General features: G+C 39.6%; 2 protein-coding genes across 3 annotated transcripts; one reads left to right on the forward strand and one right to left on the reverse strand.

Annotated features, from left to right (window-relative positions):
- Positions 1-328: 328 nt before the first annotated feature.
- Positions 329-1,219, reverse strand: LOC122658289. Its single transcript, XM_043853210.1, has one exon. It carries the CDS (start codon positions 1,217-1,219, stop codon positions 329-331), a length of 891 nt encoding a protein of 296 aa, XP_043709145.1.
- A 733-nt stretch (positions 1,220-1,952) lies between these two features.
- LOC122658777 (basic endochitinase-like) lies at positions 1,953-22,481 on the forward strand. Of its 2 annotated transcripts, none has more exons than XM_043853891.1 (3): positions 1,953-2,428; positions 21,858-22,011; positions 22,112-22,481. In XM_043853891.1, the coding sequence occupies exons 1-3, from the start codon at positions 1,954-1,956 to the stop codon at positions 22,479-22,481; spliced, it is 999 nt and encodes a 332-aa protein (XP_043709826.1). In that variant the 5' UTR covers position 1,953. The 2 variants fall into 2 exon arrangements, with proteins under 2 accessions (XP_043709826.1, XP_043709827.1); XM_043853892.1 differs by lacking the exon at positions 1,953-2,428 and adding an exon at positions 21,337-21,787.
- The last annotated feature ends 3,151 nt before the right edge of the window (positions 22,482-25,632 follow it).

Below are 25,632 nucleotides of genomic sequence, written 5' to 3' on the forward strand. Positions count from 1 at the left end.
ACTGTAGTAGGGAGTTCTCCCCAAATAGCTAACCAGCTAAAGTGTATCTAATGTCCATGGCATGATAGTTAATGGGTTGTAATGTTTCATCAAACACTAAATTTTTGAAAAGGTAAGAGTATCAACTTCAATGCTCAAACAAAATAATAGAAGTAGATGAGAGATATAAAGAAAGAAGATGCTTTCAATTTTTTGTTTGTGCTGAAGTATGTATTTAATCAGAAATATACTGTATACATGAATTCCTTTTGCATTTACAAAGTGAAATCCAAAGGCAACTCCCAAGAAAAATATATGGGGAAGCCGAGTATTTCCAATCACAAGTATGCTAGTGGTTGAGGATGTTGAGGAGGGTGACCCTGGTTTTGATCAAACTCCGGAAGATGCATTCCAATCCATCCTCTAGATCTTGGATGCTTAACTCCAATGTCTCCAATCGCTTCTGTGCTTCAACATGCCTAAACTCGAAGCCTTTGTGTGTCTTATGGCCAACGAAGGCACCCAACACGACATCCACCTTTTCAAATTCACATCTCTCCATCACTTCCTCATCTTCTGCCACTCGTTTCTTGTTAATCAAGTTGGAAACCAAAGACCAACCATTAGGCCTCGACATCGCCTTTGATCGAGATACGAACAACAGTAGGGACTCGAACATGGAGAGGGTGATTGCTTCCACTTTTCTTAGCACACTAACCATGGCAACAATGTCATGGTTTTTGTCTAAGAGAGATGAAAATGCACGTTGCTTCTGTACTTTTCTTAGATCTCCAAGGCACTTGCTGATCACCTTAGTCACCTTCTTCCGGGACATGTTGTATGCTTCAACTTCATTTGATAGACCAGATTCACCTCTTATTCTACGGAGGGAAGATTGAAGCTCTGTCACAGATTGTTTCATCTGTGAAAGAACATCCCTTGCTGTACCACACACATCCAGCGACCTGAGAGATCCATCCAACACCTCATCAATCCATTTCTGTCCAAGTTCTTGGGCTAATGTTCTTTGGGTCAATGGCAAATGAAGCAAATCATTGACGCTATCATATAAATCTCTGAGGCCACCCAAGTTGTGGCACATTGATGACGAGGTGGCTTCTGAAGCCTTTAACCTCTGCAATTGGCCCTCAACTTGAAGAGTCAGAGGATGAGATCTGGAGGGCAAACTGATGGAACGAGCATGGCGTGAAGCTTTAGGATGCAGAGGAGAGGGAGCCATTTCTTTTTTTCTCCCAAGAAAGACAAGGGCTAACACAAAACTCTGTACAGATTAGGCTTGAGGAGGCGATGGTTCTCACATGATTTAGAACCCAATTTATATAGAAACCAAGAGGAGACATGAGGAATCTCATACATATAACATCATAGGCTACTCATGTGGTTTCCATTTTAAATCTAAACGATATGGTCGCCGATGTATGTTGAATGTCTCCTGCCTTCCCATGCCCACGTTCGCTTCTTAACATAATTTATTTGTTGTTAGCTAAACGATCTATACACGATGAATGATTGAAACTTAAAAAAACTACAGGCACACGAGTGGTTTAGCACTTTAATAACTTTGTCTCCTATGAAGCAGAAGGCCAGCAAATATATGCTAAATGTTGGCAGATCTCCATAACTTTTCTGTTTCTTCAATTTGATTAACAAGTTTGATTGAAACCTTTTCGCATATATGGGGAAGGCAAAAAAAAGTCTCCAAGGACTTCAACAGGAATAGATGCTATTTGATTTCGAATATCCATTCCCTTGATCCAAGATTACTAATTAGAAACACTGCCAAACGCACCACGGCTCCTAACTCTACACCGAATCGCCGGGTCCACCCATCACCAACCACCAACCACCAACCAGTCACCGACACACCTTCTCTTTTTCTTCTCTCCATAGACCATTCATACTTCCATGGATTACAGTACTGCTACTCCTCAAGCCCTACCATTTAGCAACACTATGATGATCAAGTTCTGCGTTCAACTACTGGTTTTCTTTTGTTTGGTCAGTTTACAGGAGGGAGCCAAGGCAGAGCAATGTGGTAAACAAACCGGAGGTGCACTATGCCCCGATGGGTTCTGCTGTAGCCAATTTGGCTTCTGTGGCAATACTTACGCCTACTGCGAAAATGGTTGCCAAAGCCAATGTAATACTGCTGCTGTTGCTACTGGTGTTGGAGGCTCCAGTGCTTCTGTGACTCTGGCCCCTGTCGGTGGTGGTGGAGGCAACGTGAGCTCTCTAATTAGCGAAGCCCTTTTCAACCAAATGTTGAAACATCGGAATGATACAAACTGCCCTGCTAAAGGCTTCTACACTTACAACGCTTTTATCGCTGCCGCAAAGTCCTTCAACGGCTTCGCCACCATCGGAGACACCGACACCCGTAAAAGGGAGATCGCCGCTTTCTTGGCTCAGACTTCTCATGAGACCACAGGTTCGTTAAAATTAAAATTGGACGTCAAAACCGTGTTTCTGTGAGAGTGGAAACTTGAATTAAAATTGGGAAGTGACCGTAAGACTGTTATGGTTTCTATAACTTTTGAACTCCGCCATTTACATGCGTGCAGGGGGATGGGCAACTGCACCGGATGGTCCATATGCCTGGGGATATTGTTACCTTCAAGAACAAGGTTTTCCTGGAGATTACTGTCAAGCCAGCACCCAATGGCCGTGTGCTCCCGGCAAGAAATATTACGGCCGAGGACCCTTTCAGATTTCATAGTGAGTAGTTGTACTCACAGTAATTTATACCATGCATCCTTTCTCCTTTAATTCCTCTTCTTGTTCATCTCTTGAATTTGGGGGTTTATCTCCTTATCAATGATCAGTTCTTCCTCTTAACTTTTTGAATCCATCGAATGATGAAAACAAATTCAATTCCAGTATTCATGGCAATTCTGCATTAATCCGTTTATATCCTGAATTTTATTAATTAATTGAAATAAGGCCACTGGTCCAACTCAAACTAATTCAATATATTAGAAGAACAGAATTAAGAGCCAATTCTCTCTTCCATGGTAGAGGTAGAGGTAGAGGTAGAGGTAGAGGAGGCCTCTCAAATTAATAGCATATCCTTCTGGTTGTGACATTGGCACTGACTTTGCTTTCAATTTCGACATTCTTTTTTCTAGCAACTACAACTACGGGCAAGCCGGGAGAGCAATAGGTTCAGACCTGCTGAACAACCCTGACCTGGTTGTTACCGATCCAACAATCTCATTCAAGACAGCGTTATGGTTCTGGATGACACCCCAATCACCGAAACCCTCCTGCCATGATGTCATGACCGGCCAATGGAAACCAAGTGGCGCCGATATGGCAGCAGGGCTAGTCCCCGGCTATGGAGTCACCACCAACATCATCAATGGTGGGCTTGAGTGCGGCAACGGTGCAAACAGCCGGGGGGCTGATCGGATTGGATTTTACAAGAGGTACTGCGACTTACTCGGTGTGACCTACGGTGACAACCTTGACTGCTACGACCAACGGCAGCCTTCCACAGTCATCTCCGTGACAACACAATTACACACTTGTATTTCGCTGCAATACCCGCAATTTGGATATGGCAATTGACTGGAGTCACTGGACCGTATCGTACAAGGGTGAAGGGACATCGTTAAATATGGCAGCTTTGGCCCAAAGCAGATCTTTTTAATTGATAGAACTCACAAATGGAAGAGATGCTGGATAGTAAAGCCGCGTTTTGCAAGACTTCCACTTTGTGAGTGTTTCCCACACTAAGAGTGCTTTTGCAAGTTTCTACCATCGGGGAGCACTTCTGCTAGACAATATCACGTTTGGAAGGTAGAGTATGTACTTGAAGCAAATTTATATATGCAAGCAAATAAGAGATCTGAAGGAAAAAGTTCTCAAGATTTATAGGAGCAGATGTGTGTATTTAATCAGAATATTCTGTATACATGTATTGCTTTTGCATGTACAAAGTGAAATCTCAAGGCAATTCCCTAGAAGATTAAAAATAAGGAAGCCTATTGAGGACAAAAAGTATGCTACTGGTTGAGGATGTTGAGGAGGGTGACTCTGGTTTTGATCAAACTCCGGAAGACGGATTCCAGTCCATTCTCAAGATCCCGGATGCTCAACTCCAGTGTTTCCAATTGCTTCTGTGCTTCAACATGCCTGACCTCAAGGCCTTTGTGTGTCTTGTGGCCAAGAAGGGTGCCCAGTGTGACATCCACCTCAAATCCACATCTCTCCATCTCTTTCCTATCGCATGCCCCAGTATTTTTGTTCGTAAATTTGAAAACCAAAGACCAAACATTAGACCTTGACATTGCCTTTGGTCCAGATAGGAACAACAGCAGGGACTCGAACATGGAGAGGGTGACTGCTTCAACTTCTCTTAGCACACTAACCATGGCAACAATGTCATGGTTTTTGTCTAAGAGAGATGAAAATGCACGTTGCTTCTGTACTTTTCTTAGATCTCCAAGGCACTTGCTTATCACCTTAGTCACCTTCTTCCTGGACATGTTGTATGCGCCAACTTCATTTGCTAGACCAGATTCACCTCTTATTCTACGGAGGGAAGATTGAAACTCTGTCACACATTCTTTCATCTGTGATAGAACATCCCTTGCTGTACCACACACATCCAGCGTCCAGAGAGATCCATCCAACACCTCATCAACCCATTTCTCTCCTCGTTCTTGGGCTAATGTTTGTTGTGTCTGTGGCAAATGAAGGAAATCATTGACGTTGTCATATAAATGTTTGAGGCCACTCAAGTTGTAAGATATTGATGATAGCGATGCCAAAGATGATGAGGTGGCATCTGAAGCCCTTAAGCTGTGCAACTGCTCCTCAACTTGAAGAGTAAGAGGATGAGATCTGGATGGCAAACTGATGGAACGAGCATGGCGTGAAGCTTTAGGATGAAAAGGAGAAGGAGCCATTTCTTTTTCCCACAAGATGGAAAAGGCTAACTCAAATTCTGTACAAATTAGTCTTGCAAAGTGATGGGTAACCCCTTGTTTAGAACCCAATTTATATAGAAACAAGATGAGACAGGAGGAATCTCATGTTGTTCAACATAATGGGCCAACTCATGTGGTCTCATTTAAGATCTCAATGATAGGGTCACCTATGTTTGTTCAATGTTTCCTGCCTTCCCATGCCCATGGTCACTTCTTATCATAATTTTTGTTCTTAGATCAACAATCTTTATCAACAATCTTTATATGATGAATAGGTGAAATATTAAAATACTACAGCCACACGGGTGGATTAATCATCTTGTCTCCTATTCTAGAGAAGGCCAGCACATAACTCACAATCAGCTTTGATTTGATTTAAGCTATGCTTGGGTAGATCTCAGACTCTCCATAATACTATTCTATTTTTGCAATGCTATGAAGTATTCTCGAAACATTTTGCATTCTGGGACGCAAAGCCTTGAAGGAGTTAAACAGGGATAATGTGACAAGTAGAGCAGTGTTTAGCTTATTAGGGAAATGAAGGACATAAACCCCCTCATGGGTGTACTCAGTTTTACAATAAACTGTTACAGGAAACAGATCAGTGACATGCACATATACATGTGTCAGGAGATAATCAAAGCCATGATCAAGATCTCATGAGACTTCCTTGTTTAAATTGACTTTGCATGAAAGTATCACAGCTCTCATTTCAACACAAGTGTGTTAAGTTTCTGATTACCCCTCCTGTGTCTTGCTTTTAAGATCTGCAGAACATAAAATTCCAAAGCAAGAAAAGCACTCACTGATAAAAAAATTTTGCTTTATGGAACTCATAATTATTTAAGTTTGTACCCAATCAATGTTCAGCAATAAGATTTGAAGCTCATTTAGCAGTGAATGATATCTATCTCTGTCAGCAGTTATTTGAAAACATCATCTTAAAAAATTTGAAATACTTCTCTAGTGAGATCATATGAGCAAAAATTTCTACATATTATGTATGACTACAAAAATATTAAACGGGGATAATTATGTAAAGCTTAAAATATGAAATTCTTCATGCTTCTTTGATAAATATAGTAAACATATCAGCCATTAGGAAACAATTTCTTTGCCTCTTTAGTGGTTGGTTTGATCTTGTGTTAATTTTTTTTGGTATTTTCATGTTTTTTTTCATGGGGGTAGGCAGGCAGGCAGGATTTTGAATTGGACGATTGTAAGTGCTGGCTAGTAATAGTTATTTTCCCTTAGCTTTTGTAAAGATGAGAGCTTGGTGTGTCCATATCCTCTTGTATTAGTTCATTGTATTTCTTCTTCTTTCCTTTTCTAGATACATACTAGTTTTTGTTCTGAGACCCTTTTTTATGATTATTTCAATTAGAGAAAAATGTTCTCTAAGCATCCAGGGCAGGGTGCTAGCATCTTTGTGTGGATCTCTTTCCTCCTTGCATGAAATGACCTTGCTGCCCTCCAATGTACAGTACTTTTTTGTCGCACTTTATTGATGTGCTCCCCTGTGCCGCTTGCTCAGAGAACCTCTCCTTTTGAATTATTAAAAAGCCAGAGGATCATGCAAGTCATTGAGGCTGAATGTTTCGCATTCATTGCGCTCTTCCTAGAGCACTTTCCTGCAACACTTGTATTGGCATCAAATGCCCCTGTTGGTAGGTGCTAGGCAGCCTGGTCAGGCTGTAATAGGGAGTTCTCCACAGATGGCTAACCAGATAAAGGGTATCTAATGTCCATGATATGGTAGTTAATGGATTGTATTGTCACTAGAAATTTTTTATAAGAGTATCAGCTTAATTTCAAGCAAATTTAAAGAAGTAAATAAGAGATGAAGAAAGAAGATGCTCTCAATATTTTATGTACTGAATACAATATATTTTTAATCAGAAAATACTGTATACATGGATTCCTTTTGCATGTACAAAAATGAAATTCAAAGGCAATTCCCTAGAAAAAAATATGGGGAAGCCAATGGAAGACAAAAATGGTTGAGTATTTCAAGGACAAGTATGCTACTGGTTGAGGATGTTGAGGAAGGTGACTCTGGTTTTGATCAAATTCCGGAAGATGGATTCCAATCCATCCTCAAGATCCCGGATGCTCAATTCCAATGTCTGCAATTGCTTCTGTGCTTCAACATGCCTCAACTCAAAGCCCTTGTGTGTCTTGTGGCTAAGGAGGGCGCCCAATGCGACATCCACCTTTTCAAATTCACATCTCTCCATCACTTCCTCATCATCTGCCACACGTTTCTTGTTAATCAATTTGGAAACCAAAGACCAACCATTAGGCCTCGGCATCGCCTTTGGCCCAGATACGAATGACAGCAGGGACTCAAACATGGGGAGGGTGATTCCTTCCACTTCCCTTAGCACACCAACCATGGCAACAATATCATGGTTTTTGTTTAAGAGTGATGAAAATGCACGCTGCTTCTGTATTTTCCTTAGATCTCCAAGGCATTTGCTGATCACCTTAGTCACCTTCTTACTGGAGGCGTTGTATGCTTCAACTTCATTTGGTAGACCAGATTCACCTCTTATTCTACGGAGGGAAGATTGAAGCTCTGTCACAGATTGTTTCATCTGTGAAAGAACATCCCTTGCTGTACCACACACATCCAGCGACCTGAGAGATCCATCCAACACCTCATCAACCCATTTCTCTCCTCGTTCTTGGGCTAATGTTTGTTGGGTCAATGGCAAATGAAGTAAATCATTGATGCTATCATATAAATCTTTGAGGCCACTCAAGTTGTGGCACATTGATGACGAGGTGGCTTCTGAAGCCCTTAACCTGTGCAATTGCCCCTCAACTTCAAGAGTCAGAGGATGAGATGTGGTGGGCAAACTGACGGAACGAGCATGGCGTGAAGCTTTAGGATGCAGAGGAGAGGGAGCCATTTCTTCTTTTCTCCCAAGAAAGACAAGGGCTAACACAAAATTCTGTACAGATTAGGCTTGGGGAGGCGTTGGGTCTCCCATGATTTAGAACCCAATTTATATAGAAACAAAAGGAGGCATGAGGAATCTCGTACATACAACATTATAGGCTACCAATCTGGTTTCATTTTAGATCTAAACGATATGGTCGCCGATGTTTGCTCAATGTCTCCTGCCGTCCCGTGCCCACTTTCTCTTATTGTAATTTATTTGTTCTTAATTAGCTCAACAATCTTTACAGAATGAATGAGTGAAATCTTAAAATACTAGTCTCTACAGGCACAGCACGATGGTTTAACATTTTAACTACCTTGTCTCCAATTTAAGAGAAGGCCAGCACATAGAAGCTAAATGCTGGCAGATGTCAGACTGATAATGGTTCTTCATAACTTTTCAAATAACTGAGAAGGCAAATGCTCCTGCAAGGACTTCAACGGGAACAACGACAACTATGAGAAAATTTTGGTGTGGCACTGGAAACAAAAGGGACATCAGTCCCATCGTGTGTGGTATCTCTTAAGAAGTGAGACATGCTATTTATGTGTATTTGCTTTATTGTATAATATACTATTAGCATTGATTAGCTGAGGCAGTGGAATGTATATCTAATAAACTGGAATACAACCCTATTGAACTTAAAACCCTATCCTTAACTGGTTCATTCTATGGTGACTCATCAGATGATGGAAAAGAAAGTGTTCTAAAGGGTATAAAGAAGTGGGCAGGGGTTGGGAAAACAACAGGAAAAGAGAAAAGAAACAGAGGAGAAGTATACAAGAAGTCTCTTGGAACATGTAAAATCTTTATTTCATCAATAGTCCACAAGCTGAACAGAACACAGCTTCACCTAATTTTACATTTGATTTCTGTTCCAAACTCGCCTTGCAGCACAAACCATCACATCTCAATAGGGGTGTTGCTGCCGGAAAGCTTCTTGATGACATGGATGACCTGCAAAGAGACTTAGAGTGGACTCCAAGGGGGGGTCTCCGATGCCAAAATCAGTCCAGCCAACAAGTAAATTCCGAAAAGGGGGTACAGAGAGAGCACTAAGGGTAAATTGTCAGATCCCTTTACCTAGGTGTCCCTCGACGCTTTTATACCTGGAGCAGTTATTGAGGAGGTTGGAAATCTTCCTTCCTTCAATCCTCTGACATGTGGCAGTAATGGACAATTACTCACCTTAACGAGGGGGGATGCTCTCTAGTGGGAAACGGAATCTTCTCCTATGCGATGTTAGTTCTAACCACTCTTTGGGTCGTGCCTTGAGTTGGTTGTTTGCCCCCTCAATGCAAGCCTTGTTGCCACGTGTCACGCTATCCTCCTAACGGATTGACTGGTTCACGTGTCCCTTGCTCATTGGTTGACTTTTTTTGGCCTATCAAGAGGCAACAAAAGAGAGAGAGAGAGAGCAGGTGCTCTACACGAATTATTACTAGTTTCAAATTTATTGATTCAAACAAATTAAAAAGAAGTTCTGTGAAGTCGTATGACTCCTTTGCCTCCTAAACAAGAGAAGGCCCAATGTGTTGAATGGAATAGTTTATTACCCCCATTGATGAGAGGAAAACAGTAAGGGGACATAAACAATTTCCTAGGTTGAACCCACATTATTATGATAACAGATTAACAGAAGTTTGTTATGCCCAACAAAACCTTTTTCTTAGATAACAAAGAGTTTATAACATCGTGAAATCCACACTTTTTTTTAAGAAAATAATTAGTGTCAATATCGAGATCACATGAAGACACCATTAAAATTTATTGAATTCAAGCATCTTGAGATTATAATTGTGTCCTTAATGTGTGTGATCCATACCCGTCCTGGCACTCCCTTCTGTTTATTGATTTTCTATTGAAAATCCTGAGTATAATACACATGGTTGATGTTCAAATTTCAAGAGGGCTGTTTAAATTATTAAGTATGAACTGGTGAACCATCTGCAGATGAGACAAGATAGTGTCACTCGTGTGCATATTTATTATTTTCTCATTTATTATATAGTGTGCAGCACATTAGGCATCAAAATGATAGTCAACTTGTTGTCTAGGCCTCATAACGTATTTAATTAATTCGAAGAGTACTAATACATTTTAACTGATTTAGAATGTTAATTTAGCTTATGTATACTTTTGACACTTTCCCCCTTTTCACATCAACTGTAGGGATGAGAGCTTGGTGCTTCCATACCCTATATTGCATTGGTTTATTATATTACATTACAGAATTTATTCTTCTTGTTATTGTTTGTCATCCCCCCTCCCCCCTCTTTTTTATCTCTGTTAATGTTATGTGACCCCATTTTCTGATGTTTGAGTTATCAGGCTGCCACAAGATCTCCCTGTAGCAATTATAAGTTTGGTATAGAATGTCATGCACTCATTGTGCTCTTCTTAGAGTGTTATCCTTCAACACATTTATTGACATTGAATGCTCCTGTTGGCAGGTGTTATGCAGCAGGATCGGATTGTGACAAAGAGTTCTCTGCATATGGCTAAAGCAGCGAAAGGGTATCTGATGCCCATGGTATGATAGTTGATGGTTCTTAATGTTACATCAAGCAATATAAATTGTTAAAAAGTAGAGTATGCACTTCAAGCAAACTTTTAGAAGCAAACAAACAAGAGATGAAGAGAGAAGATGCTCATAATATTTATATGAACTGATGTGTATTAAATTAGAATATTCTGTATACATGTATTCCTTTTGCATGTACAAAGTGAAATCCCAAGGCAATTCCCTGGAAGGGAAAAAAAAATTACGGGAGCTGATTGATGACAAAAAGTATGCTATTGGTTGAGGATGTTGAGGAGGTTGACTCTGGTTTTGATCAAACTCCGGAAAATGTATTCCAGTCCATTCTCAAGATCCTGAATGCTCAACTCCATTGTTTCCAATTGCTTCTGTGCTTCGACATGCCAGAACTCAATGTCCTTGTGTGTCTTGTGGTCAAAGAGGGCCCTTAGTGTGACATCCACCTTCTCAAATGCACATCTCTCCATTTCTTTCCTATCACATGCCCCAAGATTCTTATTCATCAATTTGGAAACCAAAGACCAACCATTAGGCCTTGACATCACCTTTGGTCCAGATAGGAACAATAGCAGGGACTCAAAAATGGAGAGGGTGATTGCTTCCACTTCTCTTAGCACACTAACCATGGCAACAATGCTGTGATTTTTGTCTAAGAGAGAGGAAAATGCACGCTGCTTCTGTACTTTCCTTATATCTCCAAGGCACTTTCTTATCACCTTAGTCACCTTCTTCCTGGATGCGTTGTATGCTTCAACTTCATTTGGTAGACCAGATTCCCTCTTATTCTACGGAGGGAAGATTGAAGCTCTGTCATACATTCTTTTATCTGTGAAAGAACATCCTGTGCTGTACCACACACATCCAGTGACCTGAGAGATCCATCCAACACCTCATCAATCCCTTTCTCTCCTCGTTCTTGGGCTAATGTTTGTTGGGTCTGTGGCAAACGAAGCAAATCATTGACGCTGTCATATAAATCTTTGAGGCCACCCAAGTTGTAAGATATTGATGATGATGAGGTGGCTTCTGAAGCCCTTAATCTGTGCAACTGCTCCTCAACTTGAAGAGTAAGAGGATGAGATCTGGATGGCAAACTGATAGAACGAACATGCCGTGAAGCTTTAGGATGAAAAGGAGAAGGAGCCATTTCTTTTTCCCACAAGATGGAAAAGGGATAACTCAAATTCTCTACAAATTAGTCTTGCAAAGTGATGGGTAACCCCTTTTTTAGAACCCAATTTATATAGAAACAAGATGAGACAGGAGGAATCTCATGCTGTTCAAGATCATTGGCCTACTCATGTGGTCTCATTTAAGATCTCAATGATAGGCTCACCGATGTTTGTTCAATGTTTCCTGCCTTCCCATGCCCACGTTCACTTCTTATCATAATTTTTGTTCTTAAATGAACAATCATTATATGATGAATAGGTGAAATATTAAAATACTACAGCCACACGGGTGGCTTAATCATCTTGTCCCCTATTCTAGAGTTGGCCAGCACATAACTCACAATCACCTTTGATTTGATTCAAGCTATTCTTGGGTTGATCTCAGACTTCCCATAACATTCTATTTTTGTAATGTTACGAAGTATGATTGAAACATTTTTGCATTCTGGGAGGCAAAGCCTCGAAGGAGATAAACAGGGATAATGTGACAAGTAGAGCAGTGTTTAGTTTATTACGGAAATGGACATCAACTCCCTCATGGGTGTACTTAGTTTTACAAGAAACTGTTACAGGAAACAGATCAGTAACAAGCACATATACATGTGTCAGGAGATAATCAAAGCCCTGATCAAGATCTCATGAGACTTCCATGTTTAAATTGTCATTGCATCAGAGTAATATAACTCTCATCTCAACACAACTGTGTTAAGTTTACGATTACCCTCCTGTTTCCTGCTTTTAAGATCTGCAAAACATAAAATTCCAAAGCAAGAAAAGAACTCTCTGATAAAATGTTTTGCTTTATGGAACTTATGATTATTTAAGTATGTATCCAATCATTGTTCAGAAATAAGGTTTGAAGCTCATTTACCAGTGAATGATATCCATCTCTGTCAAAAGTTATTAGAAAACATCATCTTAAAATTTTGAAATACTTCTTTAGTAGATTATATGAGCCAATGCCTGAACCAAAATTTCTCCCAATTATGTATGACTACAAAAATATTAGATGGTGATAATTATGTAAAGGTTAGAATATGAGATTCGTCATGCTTCTCTGATAAATATAGTAAACATACCAGCCATTAGGAAACTATTTCTTTGCCTCTTTTGGTGGTTGGTTTGATCTTGTGTTACCTTTGTTGGTATTTCATGCTTTTTTTCAGAGGAGTTGTGGACAGGCCGGGATTGGAATTGGACGATTTTAAGTGCTGGCTAGTAATAGTTATTTCCCCTTTCTTACCTTTTGTAAAGATGAGAGCTTGGTGTGTCCATATCTTCTTGCGTTATCTCATTGTATTTCTTCTTCTTTTGGCCTTTTTCTAGATACAAAGTAGTTATAGTCATGAGACCCCTTTTATGATATTTCAATTAGGGAAAAGGTTCTCTATGCTGCTAGGGCAGGGTACGCTAGCATCTTTGTTTCTATCTCTCTTTTCCTCAAATGAAATGACTTTGCCGCCTTCCAGTGTACAATTCTGTTTTGTCCGTGCTCCCCTATGCTGCTTGCTCAGAGAATCTCTCCCTTTAAATTATTAAACAAAATCACAGAAGTAGATAAGAGATAAAACGAAAGAAGATGCTCTCACAATATTTCTATGTGCTGAAGTATGTATTTATTCAGAAATATACTGTATACATGAATTCCTTTTGCATGTACAAAGTGAAATCCAAAGGTATTTCCCTAGGAAAAAATATGGGGAAGCCAATGGAAGACAAAAAAGGGTTGAGTATTTCCAAGCAGGACAAGTATGCACGCTAGTGGTTGAGGATGTTGAGGAGGGTGACCCTGGTTTTGATCAAACTCCGGAAGACACATTCCATTCCATCCTCAAGATCCCGGATGCTCAATTCCAATGTCTCCAATTGCTTCTGTGCTTCATCATGTCTCAACTCAAAGCCCTTGTGTGTCTTGTGGCCGAGGAGGGCTCCCAATGCGACATCCACCTTCTCCAATTCACATCTCTGCATCTGTTCCTCATCTTCTGCTACATGTTTCTTGTTACTCAATTTGAAAACCAAAGACCAACCATTAGGCCTTGACATGGCCTTTGGCCTAGATAGGAACGACAGGAGAGACTCGAACATGGAGAGGGTGATTGCTTCCACTTGTCTTAGCACCCTAACCATGGCAACAATGTCATGGTTTTTGTCCAAGAGAGATGAAAATGCACGTTGCTTCTGTACTTTCCTTAGATCTCCAAGGCACTTGCTGATCACCTTAGTCACCTTCTTCCTGGACACATTGTATGCTTCAACTTCATTTGCTATACTAGATTCACCTCTTATTCTACGAAGGGAAGATTGAAGCTCTGTCACACATTGTTTCATCTGTGAAAGAACATCCCTTGCTGTACCACACACATCCAGTGACCTGAGAGATCCATCCAATAACTCATCAACCCATTTCTGTCCTAATTCTTGGGCTAATGTTTGTTGGGTCAATGGCAAATGAAGCAAATCATTGACGCTATCATATAAATCTTTGAGGCCACCCAAGTTGAAGCACATTGATGACGAGGTGGCTTCTGAAGCCCTTAGCCTTTGCAATTGGCCCTCAACTTGAAGAGTGAGAGGATGAGATGTGGTGGGCAAACTGATGGAACGAGCATGGCGTGAAGCTATAGGATGCAGAGGAGAGGGAGCCATTTCTTTTTTTCTTCCAATGAGAAAGGGAGACTAATAAGAGGCCTGGTTAACAAGAAAATAACTCTCTACAAACAAGTGTTGCGGAGTGTTCATGGCTGGTGTCTCAATTTAGAAGCCAATTTATATAGAAGTACAAGAAGAGACATGAGGAATCTGATCATGCTGTTCAACATATCATCCATGTCATGGGGTGTCCTCATCATCATCATGTGATGCCAGTATGGATGTCAACGTTAGGATCGGCGTTGTTTGTTCAATGTCTCCCACATTTTTACTTACTTCTCTTCTCTCACTTATTAATTAAGGTAGACGCACGAGTGGCGTGACACCTAGCTTTGTTTCCTGATTCATGTACAAGAATTGGACAGCGTGGCGCATGCACCATCATCATCATCGTCAAATGATTAATAATTCACAACAAAAAAACTTAATTTTGATGTAGGCGAGATCACCAAGCCTTTTATAACGGATCTCAACGACCTCGATAATGCCCTCATAACTCATGTTCATTTTGTCTCCCATTCAAGAGAAAGCCAGCACATATAACAAAGCCGGACATCACCAAATTGCCATCCACGCAGAAGGGAAGAATTGAAACTGTGACCCCACAAGGATTTTATGGAACCAGATCCTCTACTGCTGAGCTGTCCGGCAGGACAGTGCTGTCTAGACATGGTGAGACGTGTATTGATCATCTTACCCTCACTTGGGCAAGACGCTCGGGTAGGGGTAAGGCGGTCATTGCATGTCTCGTCGTGTCTAGGTAGCACGGTCCTGCCGGGCAGCTCGACAGTAGAGGATCCAAATTGGTATTTTATTCTATGTGTACTTAATCAATCAATTGGATCAGGTTTAGAGGGGTGTCAATTGATCCAAATTTTGGCTATCGGTTTGGTTCTTTTACAGCTCCAGTCTTAGGGAATTAGGATCAAAATCGGACCAAGTAGTTAATCGGTTCCAAACCCTTAATTTAAGGGATAGGAGTCCAAGGGTGTCAAAATGGAATCGGAACTAGAACCCCGATCATTTACACTTGAATTGAATCTGACCACAGAAAAATGATTCGATTTTGATTTCATAGGTTCTTTTCTCTATTTAGTTTTGATTTGCATCGAAAAGCATACAATTCTAAACCGAATGAGAATTGATAAAAAAGAATAAAGAAACCAATAAAATCAAACCAAATAAACTCAATTTTTCTAAGCAGATAATGAGCAGTTAAATGCACAGTTCCTCCATCCGATTCTATTTCTTAAATTTTAACAAGAGATAAATGCAGACGGTTAAAATAGCACCGTTAAAGTAACCGTTTCGTCAAGATAACGTGAGGACTTGTTGGTTTCTTTTAATGGGTACTGGGTCTTTATTTTGGGCAGGCTGCTAAGTTTGTTTGTGGCCCATTTGAATTAATTGATTTTGGGTCTCTTTGAAATTAATTAAACTTAAGCCCATATTCTATGGCCCATTTTCATTTTAAAGATAAGGGACTTTATTAATTAATCCATTTTATAGCCCATTTGAAGCCCACCTTTGGAAACTGATCTCAGGCGGCCCAACCCAAAGGACCAATCCGGTTGACCATATTGGTCCACTGATGAACCTGTTCCATTTTGAACTGGATACATTGAATCAGTTCTTGGTTGAACCTAGAGTATTTTGAAAGGATAAAAATTCTGTCCTACAGGCATGGTTTTAGGAATTGGTCTCTGCCAATACTGATCCAATATCGATCCGGATCAGCCCATATTGATTCGGAATCGGCTTGCAAGGCTTGCAAATGTTACTTTCTGTGACAGACCCCATATTGGCTCCAATTGGGCCAGTATCGATCAGTACAAGTTTGTATCGGCTCATATCGGTTCAGATTGACCTAGCATCAGCCCCGTATCGGTCTGCAGGTTTTTTAGAATACAGTTGGATAATCCATTTTGAAGATTCGACATATAGGAGAGAGAAGATTTAAAGGAAAAAGTGTCCATTTTGGAACCAAATTTCTTATTTGAACATTTGAAGGAAAAAGAGAAAAAGGAAAATAAGGAAATTAACATAAGTTGCATCTGTTATGAGTAAGACAGGTGCCGGCATGAATTTATATGGGGAAAATAAATTCTCATGGAGAGATCCAAACTCTTAAACCTCTTCACTTCCTACCCCATTGTGGGACAAGGGTGAATCTAAGGGTGTCAAACCCTAAACTGAATCGGTCAAACCACTCTGACCCAATTGAGCCTGATTCAAATCGAATCGAGTCTTTATTGGATCTGGCTCAGTTTATGGTTAAGGGTACCATTCGGTTTCAACTCGGTTTGATCTAAACTGACAGGCCACTGATGAGCCCGACTCATAGGACTGAACCGAACTGAATTCTGAACCCAACTCTTGAACCCTAAGAATCTTGCCTAATTCCTACTGAAAGCAATCCATACTCGTTTTTTCAAACTGAAACAACCCGAACTCAATCCAATAACACATCTCAAACCGAACCCAAAAACCTGAACCGGAATTGAGGAAGTCCTTAACAGTTCGAACTTGGTTTTCCTAAAACTCACACCGACACCGAAACTGAAAAGCCGAACTGAATAACCTGATTAACACCCTTACGTGAGTTCATGTGATAGTAAACCTAACTCCCAGGTCAAATCACAATTCATTTTGTTGGTAAATATTATAATTTTATGAAACTTCGGATTGAACTTTAACTCACTTCTCTCATATATATATTTTGGGTATATCTCGCACATGGATAGTGATTAGTGAAGCCTTAAACATTAATGATAAAAAAAGCTACCAAAAACATTGGTGTGGAACTTTCAATTCATGAAAATAGTATTGTTAAAGGTTCTTCACATGGTTGTGTTGATACTTTTGATAGGCTTGTAAGGTGAATGGGTCAACCTGAACCATGTGGAGATTTAGGTGTAGTTAATAGCCTTATATTAAAAAGACTAAGTTTTCCTCTCACCCCTAGACAAGAAGTTTTGGTATTCATTTTCTTGGTTTTTTTAAAGTTGACTTTTCCAACATTCTTGTGTGATGTTATATCATGTGTGGTGGTGCTTTCTTGATTTTCTATGGGGTTAGCGTGTGTCGGTTGTGCTCTTGTAGTTTTCAGAGTTCTTTCTCAGTCCTTAAAAATTTAAAGTTAACCATGAAAAGAAAAAAAATTATAATAATTTATTTTAATCATATGAACCACCATGTTAAAGATAGTCGTTTATCTCAACTATATGATCTATCATGTATGAGATGTTTTAATTTTTTTTTTTAATAATTAATGTGTTTTAAAAATGAAAGATTTTGTATATAATGGTGTATAAACAAAATCAACAATTTAACTAGTGGATATGAATATGGGAAAATTACATGATTAGCTACTTTTGGGTTTTCATTTACAAAACTGTCCACCCTATGCTTGAGTTAACAAAAATAGACAAAAACAAGTTAAGGTTTACAAAACTGGACAAAATAGTGTCTCTCCCTCCCACACTTAATTTTTTAGACATTTTTACCCCTGTCATTGCCTTCTCGCCTAGACATCCTCCGTTCCCTGCAACCCTACCCTCATCCCAGCCACCGCCATTCTCTGCTACCCCAAGTAACAAAGGAAAAAAACAAGAGATTTTTTCAGAGGGGAACTGCCGAGGAAGGAAGGAAAGAGAGTCACTATTTTGTCTAGTTTTGTAAAACTAAACTAGTTTTTGTCTATTTTTGTTAACTCAAATATAGGGTGGACAGTTTTGTAAATGAAAATCCAAAAGTAGCTAATCATGTAATTTTCCCTATGAATATCTAATTCTTGTGCACCTATCTGCTTGTTGAACTGTTGATCGTGTTTAATATAGCTCCGTGTATGAAACAATGTCCAAGCATTGTTGCAACAAATCTTTTACACTCCAAGTACTTTTAAGGCCTATTAACTCTTTACTTTTGTCCAATAAACCCAATGAATTGAATCTCAACCTAATAAAATTTCGTCTCATCAGTTTACCTTAAGCCTAATCACCTCCTTATTTATAGAAGAAATGATACATGAATCTAGCTTCTTAGCATACTGATGGAGAGTCTAGGCTTGCATGCTTGTGGGCAGTGTGGTCAGATCACATATTGGGATCAAGTCATGCCTTCATCTAGTGAACATATAATTGTGCCAATTTCATAAAATGCATTTAAAAGCCTTAATTCTTATTCTCTTTTTTGGAAAGAGATTTTTTTTCTTGTTTTTCTTTTTTATAATTTAATGGCATTGTACATAGTGTGTTAGATTTTCTAAATTTCAATCAGAGGGGTCTAGTGATAGATTTTCTAAAGACCAAGAAGAAGATTTGTACAATATGGACCGCCATAAGAATATCAAAGAAAAAGAAAAAGAAAGGAGAAGTGGGAGACAGTTTTTTTTTTGAATGTATCATGAAATTTGGAAGATAATAAACGATGAAAAGGAAAGGAAGTTGTAGTGACACTAAAAAATGATCATTTCCGTTGGATGGCTATTAGATAGTGGATATGGATTAGACTTGGGAGTCCACAGTCAAAACCATGGCTTCAAATCGAAAACCAGTATTGTGGTACACTTCCTTTTTTGCATTTTTTTTTCTCTCCTAGGATTGCAGCAAAAGGGGGCAAGGATCTTCCAAGGATGGAATTTTTCTTGGCGGCGACTTTAAATTGGTTCTCTCATCCTAAAAAGACAGATAATGGATTGAGTTTAATTAAACTTTGATCTCTACTTGATCATATGGTCACTACATAAGCGTATGGGTTTAATGGGTGAGCATGCTTGAGTATCTATCCAAGGGACAGAGGTGTCATTTCATGGTGCCTTGTGAGAGGGCGTAGGAAACACCACCAAGTTGAGATTTTTCCCCTATTTTGAGAGAGAGAGAGAGAGAGAGAGAAAGATCCCAATACCCAAGATAGTACTTTGTATCATTGTATCTTTTTAGGGTCTGAAGATCTCTACGTTCTACGGCTTTGGCTATGCCACTACAAGCCTGGTTTTGTTTAATAATATATATCACGAGCCATGACTGTCAATATTAGGGCTGCAATAAGGTCAGGTTGATCAGACGTTTTATAAAACCCCAATCGAAACTCGAGTATCCCTTACCTGGGCCTGGGCCTAAGCCCAAGCCTGGCCCGACCTTGACTCAGGGACAGACCGGGCTGACCATGATTGGCTCTAACCATGAGAGGGAGAGGGGGAGGGGAAGAAGAAGAAGAAGAAGGTCAAGCTGGGACAGGTGGGGCTAAGCTTAAGCCCTCAACCTTGATCCGTCCCTAACTCAGCATTAGAAATTCTCAACCCTATTCGGACTCATAGCGAGATCAGGCCAACTGGGCCAAACTTGCACCCCTTTTCATGACCAAAATCACATGGTAATGTGACGTGGTTTGTCCTTTTTCAGAGTCTAAAAGTCTTGAAATAATAATCTCATTGACGAGGCCAACAACGGATATCATCATCATCATCATCATCATCTTCTTCTTCTTCTTCTTCTTCTTCGTCGGGGTTTCAACCAGAAATGGAATTGGGAAAACAAGAGCCATTAATAAACACAGCGTGATGATGGCGTGATGGTCGGAGCAACATGCGGGGTATAGTAGTAAGTCGCTGTTGCAGACTTGCAGGTCACACACGTTTCTCTCCCTCCCAATATTAATGGATATGATATGGGCCTATGGGGCTGCTACCTACCTAAACGGCTAAACCCCCCACCCAATTAAACATATGTATGTGATCGATGTGGCCACTAGAGGCTGCTGCTATATATATCCTTATATCTAATCTAAAAGCTGTACAGCACGACTGTTATGGGATGGAAAATGGCCTAGCCCATGCATGCATGTGGGTTAGTTTCTTCTTCAATTCGTCACTGTCAAACATTTGAATCCAAATTACTGGTCGTCTACTACTACTCCTCAGCTCCTAAAAGAAGAACAGTGAATATATCCTTTTTTGCTACAGTGATATATCGGTGGCCACTCATCTGATCTATAATCCTTTTGCTTTTTGGTTTTGAATTCTAGTTTTGGATTTTCTATATATCTTCCAATTAAGAAGCCAAAAACCCTATGAAAACATGAAAACAGCAATCACCCACAATCGAGTAGTTGCGCAAGACATATAGAGTAAAAGTTTCACGCTAAATACGTAGAAGAAGACAAAGAAGAAACTTAATTGCTTTGATCTGAAGATAACTAATTAATTAGGTAACCGAGAAATGCATCTATAAACAAATCGCCGTCTGTTAAGATGTTACCTGAACGAAGATGGGAACGCAGTTGAAAGAACTCGTCCAAATTTGGTTATAAGTTTTACGAATTCGAATGATCTTCTTCAATCTCTAGATATCTTGACACACCACAAATTCTTGGGAATAGATGATGAAATCCCACAGAGAACATACTAGTAACTTGGACAACAAGATTTGAGAGAGGGAGATATACTACAATCTCAATAATTGCATTGAGGTTATGGGTGACCTAATTATGCATATACATAATCAATCCCCACCTCCTCACAGTCGGATCTTTATCCCCTCTAGTTCCCTGGCCGGCTCAGTTCCTCAGTGCCCCTAACAAGGGGGGGCACAATGATCACCTTACCCTTGTCCAAACACTCTTTTGGGAACTGGGCTGGGGGGAATTGGAGGAAATAATTTTCCCCACAGTGCCGACTCTAAATAGAAAACACAGAGAGAGAGAGGGAAGAGATCCAAAGGGAGAAGTCCACCTCCTTAAGTGTCCAATATTCCAACTGGTTTAATTGGCTGCCCAATGGGTGGGCACTATACCGGAACCGGATCTGCCCAAGTTCGGTTAACATCATCCTTAATTTCCAGTGTTCTTATCTTAGGATAACTAATGACCCACTGCAAACGCACCACGGGTCTAATCTAATCCCCCTACTCCAAACGTAACAAAATAACAATAAATACAAAAGCCAAAGGGGTCCACCTACCGGCCGGCCGCCACCACCAAACAGTCACCGACACAGCTTCTCTTCTTCTTCTTCTTTATATACTTCCATACCATGCAATACTCCCCACACCTCAGTTTAGCCCCCTAGCTACAACTCACCGGAGAACCACACCATGACCAAGTCCTACTTACTACTGCTCTCTTTTAGTTTATTGGTCTGCTTGCAGCTCAGAGCCAAGGCAGAACAATGTGGGAAACAAGCCGGAGGTGCACTATGCCCCGGGGGTCTCTGCTGTAGCCAGTTTGGCTTCTGTGGTAGCACTGAAGCTTACTGCAAAAATGGCTGCCAAAGCCAATGTACTGCCGGTGGTTCTACTCCTGCCCCTGTTACTCCAGCCCCTAGTGGTGGTGGAGGCGATGTGAGTTCCCTCATCAGCCAAGACCTTTTCAACCAAATGTTGAAACATCGTAACGATGCCAACTGCCCTGGTAAAGGGTTTTACACTTACAACGCTTTCATTGCCGCTGCTAAGTCCTTCAACGGCTTCGCCACCACCGGCGACACCATCACCCGTAAAAGGGAGATTGCCGCTTTCTTGGCTCAAACTTCCCATGAGACCACAGTTTGGTTGGTTAAAATTCATTAAAGCTAGTCAGTATATATTTGTAACCCTTGAAAGCGAAATGAATACAGGAGGATGGGCATCTGCACCAGATGGTCCATATGCCTGGGGATATTGTTACCTTCGAGAACAAGGTAATCCTGGAGATTACTGTCAATCCAGTACCCAGTGGCCATGTGCTGCCGGCAAGAAATATTACGGCCGAGGACCCATTCAGATTTCATAGTGAGTAAAATTTATTGGTTCTTAATTTGACCTGGTATTAGAGTCAGCCATGGGTTTGATTATTTTTTTAATTTTAATTTTGACATTATTTTGTTTTTAGCAACTACAACTATGGGCAAGCAGGAAAAGCAATAGGTTCAGACTTGCTGAACAACCCGGACCTGGTTGCTACAGATCCAACCATCTCATTCAAGACAGCGTTCTGGTTTTGGATGACACCACAATCACCGAAACCCTCCTGCCATAATGTCATGACCGGGCAATGGAAACCAAGTAGCGCGGACACGGCAGCAGGGCGAGTTCCTGGCTATGGAGTCACAACTAACATCATAAACGGTGGACTTGAGTGCGGGAAAGGAGCCGATAACAGGGTAGCTGATCGGATTGGATTTTACAAGAGGTACTGTGACTTACTTGGAGTGAGCTATGGTGACAACCTTGACTGCTACAATCAACGCTCTTTCACTTAATTATAATTATTAAAAAAATATATATGTATGCTAAGCTATTTAATTAAATTAAAGAGTGAATAAAATTAATAAAGAATAAATCTAGCTTATTAATTAGTGATGGGATAGGATGCATGGTCATCTTTGTGACGCACGCATTTATAATGCTGCTGCCTGCAATTCCTGCAAGTTGGATGTGGAAATTGACTGACTTCTTGTTTGATATGGAAATAAATTCGGGTAGTACGTCGTTGAAATCACAAAATCTGAAACCTAAATCAATTCGAATTTGGATCAATCCGAGTTTTTATTTTTCGATTATCGATTACATTTATGGTCATGGGTCAAAATCTTAATTTTTTGTTTGACTAATTTGGAATCTCCTTTTTATTTTACTTCTGGTAGTCTGGTAACTGTCAAACTCTGCTGGTTTCGGTTTCTGATGGAGCCTCGTAGGTTATGATTTGGGTTTTGATTTTGGTTTTGGCTAAGCCGCTACGCATCAAAATCTGTTCACAAATACACAGTACATATATGGGTGAGAAGATAAGAATTCTGGTCTACAATTTTTTTTTTTATTTTATTTTATTTTTTTAATTGAGATGAGGTGAAGATTTATGGGAGAGTTTATCTTCTTGGTCAGCAGTGGCAACGACTACGCTGTTTCGTTAATCGAAATTCTCTACTTCCGTTTGCCCGGTACTATTATGTGGGCCTCACACGCAGTTAAGGCGGAAAATATTAACTTACCCCTGCCCAAGCGCCTTGCCCGAGTGGCAAGGCGGTATTTTCCTCTTTGCTTGTGTGTAGGGCGCACGACAGTATTGAGCAAGCGGAAGTAGAGGATCAGGACTCTGCTTCATCTAGGGATTTAATTTACGATATCAGTAATGACATCATTCATGGGCATTTTACACGTGAAGCCAACAGGAGATAACAAATCGGTATACTTAACATGGAAAGAGAAGAGGACTCACATATTTAATATGAGAAGAGAAAAACGAGAAAAGAGTAAGACTAGAAATAGGATCGGGATCCTCTCCAACGCATTGGAAAGCCCAATGAGCCATCAGATGACTGTGGGCGTTGTGCACATGCCCAGCCGTTGGATACTCTTTAGATGCTTGCTTCATTGCAGAGGATCCAAATCCACCAAACTGTCAACATTGACAATAAATTAAGAATGTAAACGGATCAAATTTGATCGGATAGTGGCATTATCATAGTTGTATCCATTTATATTCGGATAGTTTCTGAATAGTATTTTTTGAATACGAATTCTCCTAAATGGGTAACAATGCAGATACAATACAAATGTTTGACTATCCGTTGATATCTTTACTTTTTTGTTGATGCGGTTAAGGTTGAAATTTGAGAGTTAGCAACCATCCTTTCTTCTACTCAGTCTTTGATTTTCTTATGTTTTTTGCATCCCAAAAAAAAAAAATTCTTATATTTTTTACTTTTGATTTTATCTTGTATGTACTTTAATAGATATTTGATTCCATGTATCGCAGTGCATAAAAAATATATATATAAACCAATAAAAAATATAAAAAAAGAATCACATTTTTTTTAACTTATAAAATTATAAAAATAAGAAAACAAAATCTAGTAAGGTTACTTAATTGGATATATGGACACAAATATATATTTCAAACATTTTATTACCGTCGAATTGTTAAACGAATCAGATAATAATCGGTCGGATAAGGGGATTATCATCTTCGTATCCGATTAGTTTCGGACGAATTTGAATTCTCCTAAACGGATACGAACACGTATCAAATAAGAATTTCCAAACATCCCATGACATCCTTACAATAAATATATTAAAAATAATTAGCTATTTGTTCTAGCTAATTTGAACAAATATTCATCTAACCTTTTTTTTAAGGGGGGGGGGGGGAGGGAGAGAGGTACCTAACGTATTCTTGATCAAACATGTGCCATCCCCATCAATGGGATCCGAATGGACCACACCGATCAGGTTGAACCAAGCGATAAGATATGATGAATGACTTAATGGGGAAAATAAGAAATAATAGAAAATCATCTGAGTCTAGAAAATATCCATTTGGAAAGTTTTTAAGAGGTCAAATGTGTGAAAGTTTGTGGGAGCAAGTAAATGCAATTTTTCACATTTTGTATTCGAACCAAACAGAGTGAAATACGTTTCTACCATATTTGGAAAACCTTTCGGACTTGACTTGTCTTCTAGAAAAACCTAGTGAGAAGTGACTCGGTCTTGTCAAACCCAACAATTCCGAGTCACATTTTTTTTTATTTTTAATATAACAAATATGTATATATTAGTAAAAAAAATCAAATAAATACAGAGGAATATGGAAACATCAGGAGAAAAAAAATCCTGGAATCACATATCAATGCATTTTGAATTTACACCATTGTACAAGAGAAGGGAATCGAGGAGTTATGGGTTCTTTACTGTTTTAGAATACAGGTTTACTATTTTACTCAACCCAGTTTCTAAGTGAATTGGCTTTATAGTTTTTTAAAAAATGACTAAACTCGTCAAGTTTATCATGACTCGGGTAAAAATATTAAATCTTATTTGACTCAAACGATTTAGAATCAATAGTCTGTCATTTTTACCTTGGCCGAGTCTACACGGCTTTTGATCAGATTTTCCAAAATTTTGACTCAATTAGGGCAACTTGAAACCCAGTTTTCCAACCATGATTGTTTCTACACCAATCTTGGTTCTTTTTTCATTTTTTATTTATTATATCTTTGCCGTAAGAAAAGTGAGAATGATTATTTGATATTATAATTGAATTATAGGAAGATTAAATATCATCATTAACTCCTACTACCTATTGTTGAAGATTTAAAATATCTTTATTGTTGAAGATGTAAAATATGCTTTTGCATGTTAGTCCAATAAGAGGTCATATCCTGCGGATGAATAAATTCTCTCTTTGCCATAGGTGAAGGTAAACTGAGTCCGTTGATACGAAGTCTCTCTCTCTCTCTCTCTCTCTCTTCAATTATACGTCTAGGGTGATCAAGTCATGAGCTAATTCACTCTTAAGGAATCAAGTCGATTGACTTAACCTAATTCTAAGGTGGCCTAACAGGTCATGATTCATGAACGAGTGCAACGAAAAAGACCCTGCATAGTTTAACTTGCAAGTTTCAAATATATTAT

The sequence above is a fragment of the Telopea speciosissima genome, chromosome 4 (genome assembly GCF_018873765.1).
Source record: "Telopea speciosissima isolate NSW1024214 ecotype Mountain lineage chromosome 4, Tspe_v1, whole genome shotgun sequence".
NCBI lineage: Eukaryota > Viridiplantae > Streptophyta > Magnoliopsida > Proteales > Proteaceae > Telopea > Telopea speciosissima.

Bases quoted from the DNA above. Each gene is read 5' to 3' on its own strand.
- LOC122658289 (XM_043853210.1), bottom strand. From the start codon at position 1,219: ATGGCTCCCTCTCCTCTGCATCCTAAAGCTTCACGCCATGCTCGTTCC.
- LOC122658777 (XM_043853891.1), top strand. From the start codon at position 1,954: ATGATGATCAAGTTCTGCGTTCAACTACTGGTTTTCTTTTGTTTGGTC. The intron at 2,429-21,857 runs GTTCGTTAAAAT...AAATGAATACAG, and splicing joins GACTTCTCATGAGACCACAG to GAGGATGGGCATCTGCACCA. The intron at 22,012-22,111 runs GTGAGTAAAATT...TTTTGTTTTTAG, and splicing joins GGACCCATTCAGATTTCATA to CAACTACAACTATGGGCAAG.